The sequence below is a fragment of the Beta vulgaris genome, chromosome 8, assembly GCF_026745355.1.
Source record: "Beta vulgaris subsp. vulgaris cultivar EL10 chromosome 8, EL10.2, whole genome shotgun sequence".
Taxonomy (NCBI): Eukaryota; Viridiplantae; Streptophyta; class Magnoliopsida; order Caryophyllales; family Amaranthaceae; genus Beta; species Beta vulgaris.
Genome location: NC_079209.1, coordinates 54,192,902 through 54,194,351, shown reverse-complemented (window position 1 = coordinate 54,194,351; position 1,450 = coordinate 54,192,902). Strand labels below are relative to the sequence as shown.

At 38.3% G+C, this 1,450-nt stretch overlaps 1 protein-coding gene across 1 annotated transcript in view; it reads left to right on the top strand.

The window, feature by feature from the left end:
* Window positions 1-907, top strand: part of LOC104901900 (hypothetical protein) — a 987-nt gene extending 80 nt beyond the window's left edge. The window contains exon 1 of the mRNA XM_010689523.4: window positions 1-907. This exon is cut by the window's left edge and continues 80 nt beyond it. Within this exon, the coding sequence (XP_010687825.1) occupies window positions 57-638 (582 nt within the window). The 5' untranslated portion in view covers window positions 1-56 and the 3' untranslated portion in view covers window positions 639-907.
* Window positions 908-1,450: the final 543 nt, after the last annotated feature.

Sequence of the window (1,450 nt, the reverse complement as noted above, 5' to 3'; positions counted from 1 at the left end):
CTCTTTCTCTCTCTACACTCAAATTAACTTCCTCTCTCATACTCAAAAACCTAAAAATGGCGGCTTCTTCTGCTACTAGAAAATCAAGCGGACCAGTCCTTAGATCTTCCTCACCTTCTGGAAGATTCTACGGAGGTTCCAGAACTTCATCTGCTTCAGCTTTCGCTTCGTCAACCTCAAGCAATTTCACTTCTCGTACCTTCATTCAACGATCAGCTTCACCAACGCGCATCAATGTCTACTCCACCGGTTCATCTCGTTCTGCAGCGGTCCGGTTCAATTCAGGTTCAATTTCACCGAACCGGTCGATTTCGGCTCAACCGGTTCGCCGTCAACCGACGACTACAGGTCAGAAGAGGACGTGTATGTGCTCGCCGACGAATCATCCTGGTTCGTTTCGGTGTAGTTTACACAAGAATTCAGCGAACCGGACCGTTTCGGCTCAGCCGTATCAATCGAACCGGCTATTCGCTCGCCGGTCTGCGATGACGAACTCGCTTGTGAGAATTGGAACGGTTGAAGGTGATTTAGTGAAACGAGCTTTGGCTGCTTTGATTCGTCCTTCGTCACATCAACAAAAGAGAAGAGGTGATTTTCAACCGAGAAAAAGCCGGCTCTCGAATATGTCTGCAGCGTAAAATTTGCAGTGAGTTTAAAAAAGTTTTTTCTTCTTCAAATTTGGCGGAATTTCTCAATTCCCGGCGAAGGAATGGAGGAGAGAGAAAATCGCTGACGGATGAATTTTTGTGATTCCGGCGATCGAAGATTCCAGAAGAAAAATTCAACAAGGATATGGACAAGAATGATGAGATATAATGTGTATATAGTATAGTATGACAGTATAATATGATCAAATTAAGCGAAATTTTTCGAGATTTTTGGACAGTAAGAAAGGAGCTTAATCTAATTACGGACTCTTAACTAACTAATTTTGACAATTCAATCCGTTTCACAGATTCAATATTCATCATCTTCAGACATTCAATTGATTTTAGATTCAGAGTTTTGGTTAAGTCAGAAATGGTGCAATTACGTCGTCGTTAAATGATTTTGGATGTGATGTGATGTGAGTGACGACGTTTCATTCGTTCGTTCATCCGTTAAACTTCTCCGTTTGCGTTGCCGTTATTCGTCTGTTCCGTGATGTGAGGTATTTTATTTTATTTTATTTTTCCTTTGTTTATTTATTTATTATATTTATGTATGTTGTTAATTTTAATTTCTTTCTAACTTTGTTTGTTGTTTTGTACTATACAGGATTTTTATCGTTATTATTATTATAATGGAATTCATTATGAAGAGTTGGAAATAGTTGGACTCTGTACAATGGACTTTCGGAGAAAATGGGACATGAAAATAATGGTTGTCTTGACAAAGAAGAAGATAAATAAATAACTCCACCAAATAGATATATTAAAAAAAGATTATTAATTAAGAGTTGATTAATAAT